The sequence below is a fragment of the Nerophis ophidion genome, linkage group LG15 (assembly GCF_033978795.1).
Source record: "Nerophis ophidion isolate RoL-2023_Sa linkage group LG15, RoL_Noph_v1.0, whole genome shotgun sequence".
NCBI lineage: Eukaryota > Metazoa > Chordata > Actinopteri > Syngnathiformes > Syngnathidae > Nerophis > Nerophis ophidion.
In genome coordinates this window covers 15,963,323-15,983,532 of record NC_084625.1, presented here as the reverse complement: position 1 = coordinate 15,983,532, position 20,210 = coordinate 15,963,323, and the positions used below count along the sequence as shown (strand labels likewise).

At 42.5% G+C, this 20,210-nt stretch overlaps 1 protein-coding gene across 5 annotated transcripts in view; it reads left to right on the top strand.

Moving 5' to 3' along the window:
* The window catches only part of LOC133569305 (dipeptidyl aminopeptidase-like protein 6), a 468,141-nt gene that overhangs the window by 301,918 nt on the left and 146,013 nt on the right, over window positions 1-20,210 (top strand). For 4 of the 5 annotated variants that reach the window (XM_061921536.1, XM_061921538.1, XM_061921535.1 and 1 more), the window contains exon 2: window positions 4,629-4,743. The exons of the other annotated variant lie outside the window; for it this stretch is intronic. In XM_061921536.1, coding sequence (XP_061777520.1) covers window positions 4,629-4,743 — 115 coding nt within the window. The remainder of the gene's footprint in view (window positions 1-4,628; window positions 4,744-20,210) is intronic. 5 annotated transcript variants of the gene reach the window in all.

Genomic DNA, 20,210 nt, shown 5'->3' with positions numbered 1-20,210 from the left:
TTACTTTAAATTCATATCGGCTCCAAATATCAATTATCGGCCTCATTTAATACAAATAATCGACATATGTATCGCCCCTGAAAAAAAAAATGTTGCTCTCTGATTTGTTTAAAAAATATACATAAAAACAGGCTTCAGTGGGAAGGGGATTCATATATATGAGGGGCTGTTAGGGACATTATTCAGAATGACCTCTTACACACACACACACTACTCAAATGCTCTCACAAACACTACTCAAATGCTCTTACATACACTGGCCCCATTTCTCACGGTTTACCTAACTCGTGAAACGTGAAAATTTGGGAATGGGGGGGGTGCACTATCCAATTTTGCCGCCAGATGGCAGTAGAGTGTGGAATATCTTAAAATGGATTTTGTGACAATTCCAACTTTGACCTCAAGGTCAGTTGCTAAAAAGAGTGACACTTTCCATCATTTTCAGCAGAATGCATTGCAAAATATTTAACCCTTCACCCAGGAATCGGGGGCCTTATGAATTCTTTCCCTGCTGTGGACACACATTATAAAGGCATTTTTTGTGAAATCCCCTGATGTTTTTTTCCTGCTAAATTAAACACAATAATAGCACCGTATAAAACGTTTCCTAAAAATTTATGTTAAAAAAGCAACTTAAAGCCTCGTTCAGCTGTTTACTGGCTTAGACTGAGACAAACTTTATTGATCCACAAGGGAAATTGTTCCACACAGTGGCTCAGTTACAAAGGATGGAAAGGATAATGCATGTATAAAGTAGACTGAAAATGTACCATAGTAGTAATATAAAATACAACACAATTAATATTTACATATAATATATACAGTATATCACACATACTGATACATTATATTATATATTTATTAGAGATGTCCGATAACATCGAACTGCCGATAATATCGTAAATGCTTTAAAATGTAATACCGGAAATCATCGGTATCGGTTTCAAAATGATCGGTATCAAAAAGTAAAATGTATGACTTTTTAAAATGCCGCTGTGTAAACGGACGTAGCGAGAAATACAGAGTGCCAATATACCATAAAGGCACTGCCTTTGCGTGCCGACCAAGTCACATAATATTGACGGCTTTTCACACACTCAAGTGAATGCAAGGCATACTTGGTCAACAGCCATAGAGGTCACACTGAGGGTGGCCGTATAAACAACTTTAACACGGTTACAAATATGCGCATACATTTCGGAAGAACATCTGCACCGTAACACAACACAAACACAACAGATCAAATACCCAGAATCCCTTGCAACACTAACTCTTCCGGGACACTATAATATACACCCCCCGCTACCTTCTACCCCTCAACTCAACCACGCCCCCCCAACCCCGGCCAACTCAACCCCCTCATGCTCTCTTAGGGAGAGCATGTCACAAATTTCAAGCTGCTGTTTTGAGGCATGACATCAATAATAAATACGGCAGTGCCATGTTGGCATTTTTTTTCCATAACTTGAGTTGATTTCTTTTGGAAAACCTTGTTACATTCTTTAATGCATCCAGCGGGGCATCACATCAAAATTAGGCATAATTATGTGTTAATTCCACGACTGTATATATCGGTATCGGTTGATATCGGTGTGACGGACTCCTGCCGTCGTCGTGTGGGTTCTCAGGACCATCAAGGAAGGACATTGCTTTCGAGTAGGTTTGACTCGCTTTATTTTGCAATAAAAACTTGTCTTCAGGTCGGGTCGCTTTTCAGCTCCTTCTCTGCTGCTCGCTCCTCGGTTGCTTTTCAGCCACCCACGCCGTCGTCGTCTTACTCTCTGTTGTTTTCGCTCCTCGTGCACTGCTGCGGGCTCTCCTCCTCCTTCTGCCCCGATCTCTACTCCTTCTCCCCTTTTATACATAGTGAGGAGATAAGTTAATTGTGTACCGGTGTGCGAGCCACGCACCGGATCTCGCTCCCGGCACGCCCCGCCTCTCCGCTCGGCCGCATTCTCCGCCTCCTTGCCTCCAGCATGCCCTGCCCCGCTGCTCGTTCGCCGGCTCTGCCTCTCCACAATCGGAATCAGTAATTAAGAGTTGGACAATATCGTAATATCGGATATCGGCAAAAAAGCCATTATTGGACATCTCAAATGTTTATATAATAAATGCAATATATATAGAGACTAGACCCAGCAGAAAATATACATTATAAACAAAGAGAGGAAGCTAACATTATGTAAGACAGATATCATCTATTTCTGTATGGAGAGTGATTATACAACAAGACGTATGCTATTCATGTTTAAAGGCCTACTGAAATGAGATTTTCTTATTTAAACGGGGATAGCAGGTCCATTCTATGTGTCATACTTGATCATTTTGCGATATTGCCATATTTTTGCTGAAAGGATTTAGTAGAAAACATCGACGATAAAGTCCGCAACTTTTGGTCGCTAATAGAAAAGCCCTGCCTTTACCGGAAGTCGCAAACGATGACGTCACCCGTTGATGGCTCCTCACATCCTCACATTGTTTTTAATGGGAAAATCCAACAAAAATAGCTATTCGGACCGAGAAAACGACAATTCCCCATTAATTTGAGCGAGGATGAAAGATTTGTGTTTGAGGATATTGATAGCCGACGGATTCAGATGTTTTTAGATACATTTACTCGGATAATTCTGGGAAATCCCTTATCTTTCTATTGTGTTGCTGGTGTTTTAGTGAGTTTAATAGTACCTGATAGTCGGAGGGGTTTGTCCTCGGGTGTCTTGACGCCAGTGTCTCAGGGAAGTCGACGGCAGCTTTATGGACTGCGCAAGCTCAGCTGATCTCTGGTAAGAAGCGACTTTTTACTACAATTTTCTCACCGAAACCTGCTGGTTGACAAGTGGTCGGGATCCATGTTCGCTTGACCGCTGTGATCCATAGTAAAGTTTCACCTCCGGGAATTTTAAACAAGGAATCACCGTGTGTTTGTGTGGCTAAAGGCTAAAACTTCCCAACTCCATCTTTCTACTTTGACGTTTCCAATATTAATTGAACAAATTGCAAAAGATTCAGCAACACAGATCTCCAAAATACTATGTAATTATGCAGTTAAAGCAGACGACTTTTAGCTGTGTGTGTGTGTGCAGCGCTTGTATTTCCTAACAGTCCGTGACGTCACGCGTACACCTCAGCATTCTGCGACGTTTTCAAGACGAAACTTGCGGGAAATTTAAAATTGCAATTTAGTCAACTAAAAAGGCCGTATTGGCATGTGTTGCAATGTTAATATTTCATCATTGATATATAAACTATCAGACTGCGTGGTCGGTAGTAGTGGGTTTCAGTAGATAAGTAGATAGATGGATAGATAGATAGATGGATAGATGGATAGATAGTACTTTATTGATTCCTTCAGGGGAGTTCCTTCAGGAAAATTTAAATTCCAGCAGCAATGTACAGAGTTGAGATCAATTTAAAAAAAGTAAATAATGGGGGTTTAAATGGAAACAAAATAGAGAAATATTACAATAAGAATAAAAAGTAAAAAGCAACAATGGGAATAAAAATACATTAGGCCTTTAAATCAATCAATCAATCAATCAATGTTTACTTATATAGCCCTAAATCACTAGTGTCTCAAAGGGCTGCACAAACCACAACACAAACCACTACGACATCCTCGGTAGTCCCACATAAGGGCAAGGAAAACTCACACCCAGTGGGACGTCGGTGACAATGATGACTATGAGAACCCTGGAGAGGAGGAAAGCAATGGATGTCGAGCGGGTCTAACATGATACTGTGAAAGTTCAATCCATATTGGATCCAACACAGTCGCAAGAGTCCAGTCCAAAGCGGATCCAACACAGCAGCGAGAGTCCCGTTCACAGCGGAGCAAATAACTTTTACTGCTAATAATATTGCCTCCAAATATCGGTTCAAACTAATAATCATTATAACAAAAACAATATTTATTTTTATATTTACATTTAAACATAAAAACCGGCTACATTCGTTTTCATTGCCTTGTTATTTTGCGTCTAATCAGCCTTCAGGCCAGGCAGAGCCACACATAAAGTCTCCTTTTTTTTTTTTGTGTTACTACAAAGCCTCCAAGTAATCTTTTTTTATGCCATCCAAACAAACAAAAGTCAGTTTATATCATCGTAATTTGTACAAAATGCCTGTGAAAACACGCGGCGTTCTGTTGCGATGCTGATGTTGCTTTCCCTTGAAGTTAATGAATGTGCTGTCGTCACACACACACACACACACACACACACACACACACACACACACACACACACACACAGAGCCTTCTCAAGGTTGTTTCTCACATCGGACCCCCTCCTCCGTTCCACACCTTTGCTGCGAGGCGTTCAATGAACAGATGTGTCACAGGTTGTGTTCGGGCGTCGGCGTGCTCGTGTTTGGATCATTAGGAAAATTCATTCCTCCTCTTGCTTCTCCTTGAAGTCATTCTTTGACCCCCCCCCCGCTCCATTTCCCCTCCCCCCATCAATATTGTGCATCATCTCATTACACGTCGAGCGATGATCTCGCATTTCTTATTTCCCCCCCACACCCTGCTCCTTTCAATTTTCTGTCATCCTGTCTTCATCGCCGCACAAATTGCGCCCTGATTGACTCCCCCGAAGCATCAGTCTCTGTCTCTCTCGTCCCCCCCGCAGGAGCTGGTGGGCAGCAACCCGCCGCAGAGGAACTGGAAGGGAATAGCGATCGCCCTCCTTGTCATTCTGGTCATCTGCTCGCTGATCGTCACCTCTGTCATCCTGTTGACGCCAGGTACTCGCCGCACACGACGTGGGCCGCCGTTACTTTCGTGGGCGCTGAGGTCAATGGCGGCACGACGCAGTGCGAAATGATGCCGCCATCCTTTTAATATTCCGCCTCCTAATTATATACAGTCGTGGTCAAAAGTTGACATAGACTTGTAAAGAACATAATGTCACGGCTGTCTTGAGTTTCCAATTATTTCTACAACTCTTATTTTTTTTTGTGATATAGCAATATTTGCTTGCATGTACCCTTGGCAAGGGGCGGTATAGCTCGGTTGGTAGAGCGGCCGTGCCAGCAACTTGAGGGTTGCAGGTTCGATTCCCGCTTCCGCCATCCTAGCCACTGCCGTTGTGTCCTTGGGCAAGACACTTTACCCACCTGCTCCCAGTGCCACCCACACTGGTTTAAATGTAACTTAGATATTGGGTTTCACTATGTGAAGCGCTTTGAGTCACTGGAGAAAAGCGCTATATAAATATAATTCACTTCACTTCACTTCACTTTCACTGCAATAAGGCGCTTTTGGTAGCCATCCACAAGTTTCTGGTTGAATTTTTTGACCACGACTCTTGACAAAAATTGGTGCAGTTCAGTGTTGGATTTCTGACATAGACTTGTTTCTTCAGCATTGTCCACACGTTTAAGTCAGGACTTTTGAAAGGCCATTCTAAAACCTTCATTCTAGGCCAGGGGTCGGGAACATTTTTGGCTGAGAGAGCCATGAAAGCCAAATATTTCAAAATGTATTTCCGTGAGAGCCATATCATATTTTTTAACACTGAGTTCAACTAAATGCGTGCATTTTTAAGTAAGACCAACATTTTTAGAGTATAATAAGTCTCTTATTCTTTTTAATAACATTGTTATTCTGAAGCTAACCAATAATAAATAAATTGTCATGTCTCTTGATCATGTTTTTGTTTGGCCATGTGCTGTTTGTCCTTTGGACTCTTTAAGTTCCTGTTTTTTTCCACTCCCTTGTCTGGTTTCCTTGGTTACTCATTTTGTCCACCTGTCTCTGGTGGACAAAATGCCCGCTCACCTGCTTCCCGAGCACTAATCAGAGGGAATATTTAAGCTCGTCTTTGCCAGTCAGTCGCCCTGTGCTGACTTGTTTCATGCCTTGCCATAGTTTCGTGCTTCATGCCATGCCAAGTAAGTTTTGTTTGATTTATGTTCTTAGTCTGTTTATGCGTTAGCTTTGTTTTTTAGCCCAAGTTGTGCCTCTGCTGTGAGCGATTTTTGTTTGTATATTTTTTTAGTTAAAATTAAATCATGTTTTTACCTAAATGCCATGTCCCGAGTAGTCCGTCTGCCTTCCTGGGAGAACCACCTCGCAGCAAGCTGTTGGCTATAGCGTTATGGGGTTGCTTTTTGATTGGACAAAGATTTATGTGGTGTTGCGCACCTGACGGCAAGTGACTCTCGCCAGTACGCAAATTTCAGAACAAATGTTACTCAAATAGTGAAAGGTAAGTGTTGTTGTTATTTTTTTTTAGCAAGCAGCAAGCACAGTACAGTTAGTAGAACAACTGTGTTTTTATTACTGTGTATTTGATAGGTACCGTCTGAAATTCAACTATTTTTTTTATTTATATATGTAATAAAATAAATATATATAGCTAGAATTCACTGAAATTCAAGTGTTTCATATATATATATATATATATATATATATATATATATATATGTATATATATATATATGTATATGTATATATATATATGTATATATATATATGTATATATATATGTATATATGTATATATATATGTATATGTATATATATATATATATATGTATATATGTATATATATATATATATATGTATATATATATATGTATATATGTATATATATATATATATATATATATATATATATATATATATATAAGAAATACTCGACTTGGTGAATTGTAGATGTATATATAGTCCTCCCGTCTTAACCACCGAAATCGGAGGTTTCAAGGTTGGCAAGTATGGACCCAACCTCCGGTTGTCCTGAAGAATTTGGAGATAATCCTCCTTTTTCATTGTCCCATTTACTCTCTGTAAAGCACCAGTTCCATTGGCAGCAAAACAGGCCCAGAGCATAACACTACCACCACCATGCTTGACGGTAGGTATGGTGTTCCTGGGATTAAAGGCCTCACCTTTCTCTTCCAAACATATTGAATAAAATAGAATTGAATGGACTTTATTGTCAATATATTTGCATATAACAAGATTAAAGACTCCAACTTAAGGTGCGGTAGTGGGAACAACTATGGGGTAAAATAAATAACACAAGAGGTACTAATAGAAAAAACAAACAATTGAAATAAACAGACTACTATCCAATAAAAATAATAAGCAATCCTGTACAGAATATAAAACACTATAGAAATAAAAAATACTGTACAATATACAGGACAAGACAAGAGTACCGAAGTAATAAATAACAATCAGTGTCGGACGTATTGCACTCGAAGGGTAGTATTGCACAGTAGGGTATTAGGTCGGGATATTATATAGGGGTGAATTAGTATTATTATAAGTTAGAGTTCAACATAGTGACAGCTTTGGGAAAGAAGCTGTCTCTGAGCCTGTTTGTTCTGGCTCTGATACACCTGTAGCGTCTGCAGGCCAAACAGGGGGAAGCCAAGGTGTGTGCTGTCTTTGGTGATTGCTGGGTATTGTGGCTGAACAGCTCAATTTATGTTTCATCTGACCACAGAAGTTTCCTCCAGATGGTCTTATCTTTGTCCATGTGATGTCAGATGAAACAACAATTGAGCTGTTTGGCCACAATACTCAGCAAGATGTTTGGAGGAGAAAAGGAGAGGCACAGGCCCAGAGCATAATACTACCACCACCATGCTTGACGGTAGGTCTGCTGTTCCTGGGATCTGGGATTAAAGGCCTCACTTTTTCTCCTCCAAACATATTGCTGGGTATTGTGGCCAAAAAGCTCATTTTTTTTTTCCATCTGACCACAGAACTTTCCTCCAGAAGGTCTTATCTTTGTCCATGTGATGTCATATGAAACAAAAATTGAGCTTTTCGGCTACAATACCCAGCAATGTTTGGAGGAGAAAAGGAGAGGCACAGGCCCAGGGCATAATACTACCAACACCATGCTTGACAGTAGGTGTGGTGTTCCTGGGATTCAAGTCCTCACTTTTTCTCCTCCAAACATATTGCTGGGTATTGTGGCTGAACAGCTCAATTTTTGTTTCATCTGTCCACATAACTTTCCTCTCAAAGGTCTTATCTTTGTCCATGTGGTGTCAGATGAAACAAAGATTGAGCTTTTCGGCCACAATACCCAACAATATGTTTGGAGGAGAAAAGGTGAGGCACAAGCCCAGAGCAAAATACTACCACCACCATGCTTGACGGTAAGTATGGTGTACCTGGGATTAAAGGCCTCACCTTTTCTTTTCCAAACATATTGCTTGGTATCATGGCCTTACAGCCTAATTTTTGTTTCATCTGACCACAGAACTTTCCTCCAGAAGGTCTTATCTTTGTCCATGTGATGTCAGATGAAACAAAAATTGAGCTCTTCGGCCACAATAACCAGCAATCTGATTGGAGGATAATAAGTTGGGGCCTTTAATCTTATAGTTTGGAATTTACAATACAAAAAGTACCACTATATTGTGCTGTGTTATAAGTACAATACTTACAGTACAAACACTTTGTAGGACTGGACCAAATAAAAGAAATGGCACATTTAACTTAACGGCAAAGACTGCTTCCTGACTAAAGCAACACACCGTAGTCTATACACTACGGCCATCTAACGCTTTGGAATCCAAAGTCTACTTCGGGTTGCACAAAATAGACGACATAAATGGTATAAATTTGGTATATAAGATGATAATGTATGAGCGTCAGGCATGACCCCCAGGTGCAGCGGCATGGTGCTTGATATGATCAACAAAGTCCTTTATTGTCGGCGGCGGTTCACAACGAGCGACTCGACTACAACACAAAAGTCACCATGAAAGGTGGAAGCAAAAACGTGTGCTACAAATGAGCAGACCCTGGCGACAAGAAGAGCAACTTAGAATGCAGCGGCATGAGTGGAATGCTGAAGAAATGTCCAGGCGGGAAAGTAACAAGCAAAAGTAGAATAATCAACTGGCATCACCATGCCGTCTCCCAGAGATATATTGTGCCGACTGCCGATTAATCATTCCAGACACCTGTCTCCTGCTGTCTCCGAAAGACACTAGGTACTACAAGAACACCGAAAAGAGCGCAACAGAAAAATGTGGCAGAAAAAACGATAACAGACAAAAAATGTCCAATTGTCAAGCCGGGCGAGACAGTATGTTGATGACACATTTTAGCTGCGTCAGCAAAAATGAACACTAACCAAAAATGTGCGCTACTAAATGAACACAGGTGGGCGGATTAGTACACATATTGACAGTGAATTATATTTATATAGCGCTTTTCTCAAGTGACTCAAAGCGCTTTACATAGTGATACCCAATATCTAAGTTACATTTAAACCAGTGTGGGTGGCACTGGGAGCAGGTGGGTAAAGTGTCTTGCCCAAGGACACAACGGCAGTAACTAGGATGGCACAAGCGGGAATCGAACTTGCAACCCTCAAGTTGCTGGCACAGCCACTCTACCAACCGAGCTATGCTGCCCCAGTAACGATACCAGGTGTATTATCATTGTTTGGTCGATACTACAGTCGGTAAATCTATACTGAACAAAAATATAAACGCAACACTTTTTTTTTTTTTTCTCCAATTTTTCATGAGTTGAACTCCATCCATCCATCCATCCATCCATCTTCTTCCGCTTAGCCGAGGTCGGGTCGCGGGGGCAGTAGCCTAAGCAGGGAAGCCCAGACTTCCCTCTCCCCAGCCACTTGGTCCATCTCTTCCCGGGGGATCACGAGGCAATCCCAGGCCAGCCGGGTGACATAGTCTTCCCAACGTGTCCTGGGTCTTCCCTGTGGCCTCCTACCAGTTGGACGCGCCCTAAACACCTCCCTCGGGAGGCCTTCGGGTGGCATCCTGACCAGATGCCCGAACCACCTCATCTGGCTTCTCTCGATGTGAAGGAGCAGCGGCTTTACTTTGAGTTCCTCCCGGATGGCAGAGCTTCTCACCCTATCTCTAAGGGAGAGGCCCGCCACCCGGCGGAGGAAACTCATTTCGGCCGCTTGTACCCGTGATCTTATCCTTTCGGTCATGACCCAAAGCTCATGACCATAGGTGAGGGTGGGAACGTAGATCGACCGGTAAATTGAGAGCTTTGCCTTCCGGCTCAGCTCCTTCTTTACCACAACGGATCGGTACAACGTCCGCATTACTGAAGACGCCGCACCGATCTGCTTGTTGATCTCACGATCCACTCTTCCCCCACTTGTGAACAAGACTCCTAGGTACTTGAACTCCTCCGTTTGGGGCAGGGTCTCCTCCCTAACCCGGAGATGGCACTCCACCCTTTTCCGGGCAAGAACCTTGGACTCAGACTTTGAGTGGGTGGGGTGTCAGTATCGGGTGTGACCACCATTTGCCTCACGCAGTGCAACACGTATCCTTCAAATAGAGTTGATCCGGTTGTTGATTATGGCCTGTGGAATGTTGGGCCACTCCTCTTCAATCGCTGTGCCAAGTTGCTGGATATTGGCAGGAAGTGGAACAAACTGATCCACAGCATCCCAAACATGTTCAATGGGTGACATGTCCGGAGAGTATGCTGGCCGTGCAAGAACTGGGATGTTTTCAGCTTCCAGGAATTGTGTACAGATCCTTGCGACATGGGGCCGTGCATTGTCATTCCGCAACATGGGGGAATGGCACAACAATGGGCCCCAGGATCTCGTCACGGTATCTCAATAAAATTAAAGCATCGGTGGCCGCGCTCAGGAATCGGTATAGCTCGGTTGGTAGAGTGGCCGTGCCAGCAAGTTGAGGGTTCCAGGTTCAATCCCCGCTTTTGCTGTTGTGTCCTTTGAAAAGACACTTTACCCACATGTCCACAGTGATTGATTGATTGATCAAAACTTTTATAATTAGATTGCACAGTACAGTACATATTCCCTAAAATTGACCACGTAATGGTAACAACCGAATACGTTTTTCAACTTGTTTAATTCGGTGTCCACGTTAATCAATTCATGGTACCATGAATTGGTTTAAGCCGACTGTCAGGTTCAAACACTGATGACATCTATTAAACAAGACAAGAAGCAAAGAATCAAACAGAGACAGAATTCAATTTGGACTCAATATTGAGGAGAGTCACCTGGAGACTGTACCCTTGTACAATCTCCAGCATGCCCTGGCAAAAGATTGTACTCACCCATCCATTTTCTACCGCCTATTCCCTTTAGGGTCGCGGGGGGCGCTGGTGCCTTTCTCAGCTACAATCGGGCCGAAGGCGGCGTACACCCTGGACAAGTCGCCACCTCATTGCAGGGCCAACACAGATAGACAGACAACATTCACACTCACATTCACACACTAGGGACCATTTTGTGTTGCCAATCAACCTATCCCCAGGTGCAAGTCTTTGGAGGTGGGAGGAAGCCGGAGTACCTGGAGGTAACCCACGCAGTCACGGGGGGGACATGCAAACTCCACGCAGAAAGATTCCAAGCCTGGGATTGAGCCCAGGAATACTCAGGACCTTTGATTGTGAGGCAGACGCATTAACCCCTGTACCACCGTGCTGCCCCTCCTTTTTTATTAGACTTTCTCCGACCACATGACCACAGCTGTTTCTAAGGGACGAGGGTCGTATACAGTTCACAAAAAACGTCGTAAAAGAGTTCAAAAAAGAGGTTCGTAAAAGAGTTCAAAGAGACGTTTGTAAAACAGTTGAAAAAGGGGTCGCCTGGAGGGGATTCTGGTCCTGCTTCCTCATCGCTTTTAATAGTCCTTTGCGTTAAAAAAATATCTTTCTATTGATTATGATACATGAAAGAAAACAGGAACACCTTCATCTTGCTTCCCCTCTACACAGTGGAGTTTTTCGAGCCTTAGTCAGGCCAGACTTCACCCAGGTGTTACAAGTCTTGGTAGGTTTCAAAGACAGCTTTTGGTCTTCTCGCTGGGAACTGATGTCAACACAAAGCTTTTGTGATAATTAAGATATCTGATTTCACTATTTAAAGCGCTTCGAGTCTCTAGAGAAAAGCGCTATATAAATATATTTCACTTCACTTCACGTTTTTGGTGATTCAACCCCCAATTCCAACCCTTGATGCTGAGTGCCAAGCAGGGAGTTAATGGGTCCCATTTTTATAGTCTTTGGTATGACTCGGCCGGGGTTTAGAACTCACGACCTACCGATCTCAGGGCGGACACTCTATCCACAAATACCATTCACTTTTTTTTTTGTCTATATTTTTATTGGAATATTTTCAGAATGTGTTTGTTCTACTTTTGGCCAAAGGTGAAGTTGTCTTTATTTTTTAGTTTTAATGCCACAATTTTAATAGTCCGGCTTGCGTGTGTACAGATTTTCCTCCATGCTGTCAGAGTTAGTTTGTGACGAACCCCAAGATGCAGAGAAGGAGGCAGGCATTTTGCAGGTAAACGTGATTTAATAAAACACTAACACAAAAACCGAACAAAAGAGTACAAACAAAAAGCGCGCACGAGGCGGATAACAAACTTGGCTATGAACAAACGAACTTGGAAGCAGGGAACAAAAGACAGTAAGGTACAAATACTAAAACAAGAACAAAACCAAAAGGGTACAAACAAAAAGCGCGCACGAGGCGGATAACGGATAATGAATCGATTAACGTGGACCCCGACTTAAACAAGTTGAAAAACTTATTCGGGTGTTACCATTTAGTGGTCAATTGTACGGAATATGTACTGAACTGTGCAATCTACTAATAAAAGTATCAATCAATCAATCAAATAACAAACTTGGCTTTGAACAAACAAACTTGGAAGCGAGGAACAAAAGACAGTAAGCTACAAACCGCTACCAAATATAGCTTACCGCAACGCTGCATTGACACGACAGGTAGCAATGACAATAATCCAGCCCAGCCTGGATGGGAAGACAGATCTAAATAGGAAATCGGGCTGATTGACACCAGGTGTGGCCAGGTGCCAATCAGCCGCATCTGAGGGGAAAGAGCGCCCAGGTAGACAAACAGAAAACTGAACCAAAATAAGAGTGCTGACAGGAAATACTACACACACACGGAGGGAAAACTAAAACACAAACAAACTGTCAGGGGCAAGCCTGACACATGCGGCCCCTGAGCTAAAATGAGTTTGACATCCCTGCTGTACACTGACTACTCTAAAGTGGAATCCTGAGAAGACATTATGTCGTACAAATGGTTGCGGATACCTGTGACGTAGTCCATTACCGCCTGAGAAGGTCTTCATTACGCCGCCGACCCCGCACACGCTTCCTCGTCTTTGTCTTTGTCACATTAAGACACTTAAGTCGTCTTTCAAAGCTCTGCCAGGTGGGCCGCTCTCTCTCCCCCCGTCGTATCCAAAGGAGGTCAGCGTGCATTAGCATATATAAACTGCTGACACTTTAAACGGGGCCAGATAAAGAAGAGAACTTTGCCAAAGAAAAGGGGATTTGCTTTGTGCTATTTATACACTTTAGGAAAAAGAAATCGAAGATTACGCCGCCCGTTCCGTCCGAGTCAGCGTTTAATCCGTACATCTGGTTATCGTAAGTCACTGTGAAAAAAACTAAAAAAACATTTATCCTTTGAACCACGCCATCTGATGCCACTCGCTGTTATAGATAATTTAGCGCCGGGCAAACAGCTGCCTTCAGAAGGTGTTTGTCTTCCCGCTAAGACGTCTGTAAGAACGTGGGGATTAGCTGGGGCGCGTCCATCTGTTTGGCACAATATGACAAACACACGCCGCCTTGGAAATGTGTGTCTTCGTTTGTCCTCTTTCACGTCTATGTGTCAATGCGTCACGAGGAGCCAAAGTCTGCTTGAACTTGTAAAAACCTCATTAAACCGCTTCACTGATTTGGGAAGGCTTTTGCCCAAAAGTATCTTTGGTTTAAACTTTAGTTTTTTTTTATTCTCCTAATTCAAAAAGATATAAACTCTAAGTTGTAGTTAGTGTCCTGTTCAAACTACAACAGGGCTCGAATTTAACTGCGGCAAAAGTCGCGACCGCCCTTGTGTTTCGCCCTAAAAATTGACCGACAACGGCGGCAAGACCGCCCTAGATTTTTTACTTGTTAATGGATGAGGGAAGTAACGGTAACTCCAAGTCCGAGTCCATGGTTCTCGCCCGGAAAAGGGTGGAATGCCATCTCCGGGTTGGGGAGGAGACCCTGCCCCAAGTGGAGGAGTTCAAGTACCTAGGAGTATTGTTCACGAGTGGGGGAAGAGTGGATCGTGAGATCGACAGGCGGATCAGTGCGGCGTCTTCAGTAATGCGGACGTTGTACCGATCCGTTGTGGTGAAGAAGGAGCTGAGCCGGAAGGCAAAGCTCTCAATTTACCGGTCGATCTACGTTCCCATCCTCACCTATGGTCATGAGCTTTGGGTCATGACCGAAAGGATAAGATCACGGGTACAAGCGGCCGAAATGAGTTTCCTCCGCCGTGTGGCGGGGCTCTCCCTTAGAGATAGGGTGAGAAGCTCTGCCATCCGGGAGGAACTCAAAGTAAAGCCGCTGCTCCTTCACATCGAGAGGAGCCAGATGAGGTGGTTCGGGCATCTGCTCAGGATGCCACCCGAACGCCTCCCTAGGGAGGTGTTTAGGGCACGTCCAACCGGTAGGAGGCCACGGGGAAGACCCAGGACACGTTGGGGAGACTATGTCTCCCGGCTGGCCTGGGAACGCCTCTGGTTTCTTTCGGGAAGAGCTAGACGAAGTTGGCTGGGGAGAGGGAAGTCTGGGTTTCCCTGCTTGGGCTGTTACCCCCGCGACCCGACCTCGGATAAGCGGAAGAAGATGGATGGATGGATGGAAGTAATGGTAAACGGTATAATGAGAATTTGCAATAAAATTTCAGACGGTTAGTAACACTTTCTAATTTTTTATTTACCGAAAAAACGTCATTTATTAAGGCATTTTAGACAACACGAAGACAGGCGCATCCATAATCAAGTTCGCCGATGACACGACGGTGGACGGTCCCGTTACAGGGGGGATGAGTCTGCATACAGAGATCCATCCATCCATTTTCTACCGCTTATTCCCTTTCGGGGTTGCGGGGGGCGCTGGCGCCTATCTCAGCTATAATCGGGCGGAAGGCGGGGTACACCCTGGACAAATCGCCAGCTCATCGCAGGGCCAACACAGACAACATTCACACTCACATTCACACACTAGGGCCAATTTAGTGTTGCCAATCAACCTATCCCCAGGTGCATGTCTTTGGAAGTGGGAGGAAGCCGGAGTACCCGGAGGGAACCCACGCATTCACGGGGAGAACATGCAAACTCCACACAGAAAGAACCCGAGCCTGGATTTGAACCCAGGACTGCAGGACCTTCGTATTGTGAGGCAGACGCACTACCCCCTCTGCCACCGTGAAGCCCGCATACAGAGATGAGGTCCTGAAACTATCAGCGTGGTGTTCAGTGAATAATCTGGCATTGAACACCTAAAAAACCAAGGAACTCATCTATATCAACGGCGAGGAGGTGGAGAGAGTCAGCTCCTTCAAGTTCCTCGGCACCCTCATATCTGCTGACCTGTCCTTGATCCAAAATACAACTGCGGTCATCCGAAAGGCCCAGCCGAGACTCCACTTCCAGAGGGTGCTGAGGAAGAACGGACTGGAGAGACAGCTGTTGGTGACTTTTTATAGCTTGGCTGTCGAGAGCCTGCTGACGTACTGCAAAACAGCGTGGTACGCCAGCTGCACTGAAGCAGACAAACAGGCGATTCAGAAGGTCATAAAGTCTGCACAAAAAAATCATCGGCTGCCCCCTGCCCTCCCTGAAGGATTTACATAACCCCCGTTGCCTCAAGAAAGCAAAAAACATCACCAAGACAGCACACACACTGGCTTTCCACCTGTTCCACCTGCTACCATTGAGCAGGCGCTACAGGTGCATCAGAGCCAGAACAAACAGGCTCAGAGACAGCTTTTTTCCCCAGAGCTGTCACCACGTTGAACTGTAACTTATAATAATAATAATAATTCACCCCTATACAATATCCTACCCTAATACCCTACTGCGCAATACTACCCTTCGAGTGCAATACGTCCGACACTGATTGTTATTTATTACTTCGGTACTCTTGTCTTGTCCTGTATATTGTACAGTATTTTGTATTTCTATAGTGTTTTGTATATTGTACAGGATTGCTTGTTATTTTTACTGGATAGTAGTCTATTTCAATTGTTAGTTTTTCCTTTATTACCTCTTGTGTTACCCCAAATTTGTTCCCACAACCGCACCTTAAATTGGAGTCTTTAATCTCATTATATGCAAATATAATGACAATAAAGTCTATTCTATTCTATTCTTCTATTCTAACAGAACAACATGTGTATTTATAATATGTTGTGAAAAGGAAATTTCATATTTTTTGGAAGCTCATCTTGTACTTGACTTTGTTTATAGCAGGGGTGTCAAACTCAAACACAGAGTGGGCCAACATTTAAAACCGAACAAAGCCGCGGGCCAAGGTTGAACAAATTAACCTTTTAATAGGGACCCAAACACGTTTTGCATTGAATATTGAACATGCAAGGCTTATACAACTTTATAGTAACATGCAAAATCGAGTTTCAAATAATAATTATAATAATTAAAAAATATCAACGGCATATCAAATAAAATTTTAATAAAAATGGAATGCCTCTTTTCTATGTGCAGCCTTCTGAGGTAAATATCAAAATAAGCTTTTTCCACAGGCTAATAATACATTTGAAAAATAAATAATGATTGAATCAATCATTCAAGCCTTGAAGTAGCAAGAGAAAGTGCATGAATAAAACGTTAATCATTGCTCTCTTTGCTACACTGATTTGCTTTAACACTGAATATGGAACAAGCAATGAATGAATGAAATAAGTTTATTTCGGTCATATAATCAACCATTTTGTTTGACCAGTTTAACAGTACAGATACACATTTAAACACAAAACATATACTGTTGTGAAAGCAAACCTCTTTTCATCTCCTCTATTTTCTGTCTCCGTTGAGTCGTGTCCAGGTCCTTGTACTTGTCCTGGTGTTTCGTTTCATAGTGTCGCCTAATGTTGTATTCCTTAGTTACCGACAGGTTGGCTCCACAAACGAGACGGACAGGTCTGTCTTTTACATATACAGGTGCTGTTCATATTATTAGAATATCATGAAAAAGTTTATTTATTTCAGTAATTATATTCAGAACGTGAAACTTACATATTATATCAATTCATTACACACATAGTGATATATTTGAAATGTTTATTTCTTTAAATGTTGATGTTTAGTACTGACAATTACTGAAAATCCCAAATTCAGTATCTCAAAAAATTAGAATATTAGTTACGACTAGTACTAAAAAATATTTTTTAGAAATGTGGGCCAACTGAAAAGTATGAACATGGAAAGTTTCAGCATGTACGGCAATCAATACTTAGTTGCAGCTCCTTTTGCCTGAATTGCTGCAGCAATACGGCGTGGCATGGAGTCCGCCAGTCTGTTGCACTCCTCAGGTGTTATGAGAGCCCAGGTTGCTTTAATAGTGGCCTTCAGCTCTTCAGCATTGTTGGGTCTGGCATCTCGCATCTTCCGCTTCACAATAGAAAACCTATGGGGTTAAGGTCAGGTGAGTTTGCAGGCCAATCAAGAACAGGGATACTATGGTCCTTAAACCAGGTACTGGTAGATTTGGCACTGTGTGCAGGTGGCAAGTCATGTTGGAAAATGAAATCTTCACCTCCATAAAATTGGTCCACGGCAGGCAGCATAAAGTGTTCTAAAACTTCCTGGTAGACTGCTGCATTGACCCTAGACCTCAGGAAACACAGTGGACCAACACCAGCAGATGACATGGCAACACAGACCATTACCGAATGTGGAAATTTGACACTGGACTTCAGGCAACGTGGATTCTGTGCCTCTCCTGTCTTCTTCCAGACTCTAGGACCTTGATTTCCAAAGGACATACAAAATGTAATTTCATCTGAAAACATAACTTAACGGAATACAATGATTTGCAAATCATTTTCAACCCATATTCAGTTGAATATGCTACAAAGACAACATATTTGATGTTCAAACTGATAAACATTTTTTTGTGTGCAAATAATCATTAACTTTAGAATTTGATGGCAGCAACACATGACAAAGAAGTTGGGAAAAATGGCAATAGATACTGATAAAGTTGAGGAATAATCATCAAATACTTATACGGAACATCCCACAGGTGTGCAGGCTAATTGGGAACAGGTGGGTGCCATGACTGGGTATAAAAGCAGCCTCCATGAAATGCTCAGTAATTCACAAACAAGAATGGGGTGAGGGTCACCACTTTGTAAGCAAATTGTCGAACAGTTTTAGAACAACATTTCTCAACGAGCTATTGCAAGGAATTTAGGGATTTCACCATCTACGGTCCGTAAAATCATCAAAAACTTCAGAGAATCTGGAGAAATCACTGCACGTAAGCGATGATATCACAGACCTTTGAGCCCTCAGGCGGTACTGCATCAAAAACCGACATCAGTGTGTGAAGGATATCACCACATGGGCTCAGGAACACTTCATAAAACCACTGTCCGTAACTACAGTTGGTCGCTACATCTGTAAGTGCAAGTTAAAACTCTACTATGCAAAGCGAAACCCATTTATCAACAATACCCTGAAACGCTGCCTGCTTGGCTGGGCCCGAGCTCACCTAAAATGGACTGATGCAAAGTGGAAAGGTGTTCCGTGGTCTGACGAGTCCACATTTCAAATTATATTTGGAAACAGAGGACGTGGTGTCCTCCAGAACAAAGAAGAAAATAACCATTTGGATTGTTATAGGCGCAAAGTTCAAAAGCCAGCATCTGTGATGGTATGGGGGTGTATTAGTGCCCAAAGCATGGGTAACTTACACATTTGTGAAGGCACCATTAATGCTGAATGGTCCATACAGGTTTTGGAGCAACATATGTTGTCATCCAAGCAACGTTATCATGGACGCCCCTGCTTATTTCAGCAAGACAATGCCGGGCCACGTGTTACAACAGCCTGGCTTCGTAGTAAAAGAGTGCGGGTACTTTCCTGGCCCGCCTGCAGTCCAGATCTGTCTCCCATCGAAAATGTGTGGCGCATTATGAAGCGTAAAATACGACAGCGGAGACTCCGTACTGTTGAACGACTGAAGCGCTACATAAAACAAGAATGGGAAAGAATTCCACTTTCAAAGCTTCAACAATTAGTTTCCTCAGTTCCCAAACGTTTATTGAGTGTTGTTGAAAGAAAAGGTGATGTAACACAGTGGTGAACATGCCCTTTCCCAACTACTTTGGCACGTGTTGCAGCCATGAAATTCTAAGTTAATTATTATTTGCAAAAAAAAACAAAGTTAATGAGTTTGAACATCAAATATCTTGTCTTTGTAGTGCATTCAACTGAATATGGGTTGAAAAGGATTTGCAAATCATTGTATTCCGTTTATATTTACATCTAACACAGTTTCCCAACTCATATGAAAACGGGGTTAGTAATTTTGAAGTTCTGTTCTATAACAACAACATAACATTACCTTTAGCAAGGTTCTTACCTGTTGATCACCAGCTAGTCCAAGTCCAGGAAAGTTCTTTATTTCTGGTTTCAGGGGCATATTTGTTTGTGTGAGCTCACTCTTCGGCTTGAAACACTGCACACAAGAGGGTGACATAATTTTTTTCTGGCCCCCACGAATATTGTGAAACACGCGAGGGGGTATAGTGCTAGTAATAGTCGTACTTGGCCACGTCGCTCTTCAAGGTTTGCAAAGTGGCTTTGTGGTTGTTACTTCATGTCTACAAAAGTCTTTTAATATTACTAACAACCTATTTAGAAAGTAGTAAACATGTTTTTTTATGCTCTGGCTATTAAAATATTCAGTTTTTCATTAATAATTCTTAAATCTTTTAAATTAATGTACGACGACCAATTAATAGCAATACACAAGGATTACATTCGGCTATGGGACACACACAAAGACACAACAAAAACAAATATTCCAAGAAATTTTCAAGTATATATTATGAAATGTGTTTTTTGATATTTACTTGGATGTGTAATTACTATAAATTCTCCTGTATGAACAAAACACAAAAAGACTACATTGACAGTTACAATTCAGTTGTCATGTCTTTGTGATCATGTTTTGTTTAGTTGTGTTAGATATCTTCAAGACTCCATTAGTTCCTGCTTTTTCACTCCATTGTTTTGTTTTGTTTCCATGCCTACCAATCAGTTCACCTGTCCTCACAACTCACCTGATTCATTTGAACTCACGCACCTGTTTTCAAGCACCACAGCACTATTTAAGCCTGTAGTTGCCAGGCAGTCAGCTTT